This window comes from Antrostomus carolinensis, unplaced genomic scaffold (assembly GCF_000700745.2).
Source record: "Antrostomus carolinensis isolate BGI_N321 unplaced genomic scaffold, ASM70074v2 scaffold16391, whole genome shotgun sequence".
NCBI lineage: Eukaryota > Metazoa > Chordata > Aves > Caprimulgiformes > Caprimulgidae > Antrostomus > Antrostomus carolinensis.
In genome coordinates, this window is record NW_010293683.1 from 23666 (window position 1) to 23982 (window position 317).

The 317-nt window shown below is 61.5% G+C and overlaps 1 protein-coding gene across 1 annotated transcript in view; it reads left to right on the plus strand.

Annotated features, from left to right (window-relative positions):
* UNC13D (unc-13 homolog D) overlaps nucleotides 1-317 on the plus strand; it is a gene marked incomplete at its 3' end in the record, with an annotated part of 10557 nt that overhangs the window by 6907 nt on the left and 3333 nt on the right. Inside the window, exon 13 of the mRNA XM_010177383.2 lies at nucleotides 15-132. Coding sequence (XP_010175685.2) covers nucleotides 15-132 — 118 coding nt within the window. The remainder of the gene's footprint in view (nucleotides 1-14; nucleotides 133-317) is intronic.

The following is a 317-nucleotide window of genomic DNA, read 5'->3' on the forward strand; positions in this document are numbered from 1 at the left end:
TCCCTCCTCCCCAGGCAGTGGCTGGCATACAGCAAGCTCTACCAGAGCCTTGAGTTCAACAGCAACTGCCTCCTCCACCAGATCACCAGCATCGAGTACCAGTGGGTGCAGGAGCGTCTGAGGCCAGAGCAGGTGAGGGGGCTCTGGCGCCATGCGGGGGGCAGAGAGTGAGGGAATGTGTCCCCAACCCTGAGCCTCTTCTCCCTCCTGGGGCCATTTCTCTCCCTGTGTTCCAGGGAGGGCAGGGGGTTGTGGGGTACAGGGGTGCCAGGGTGGCTGGAGGACATTTCTGATCAGAACTTCCTTGTTGTGGCTGG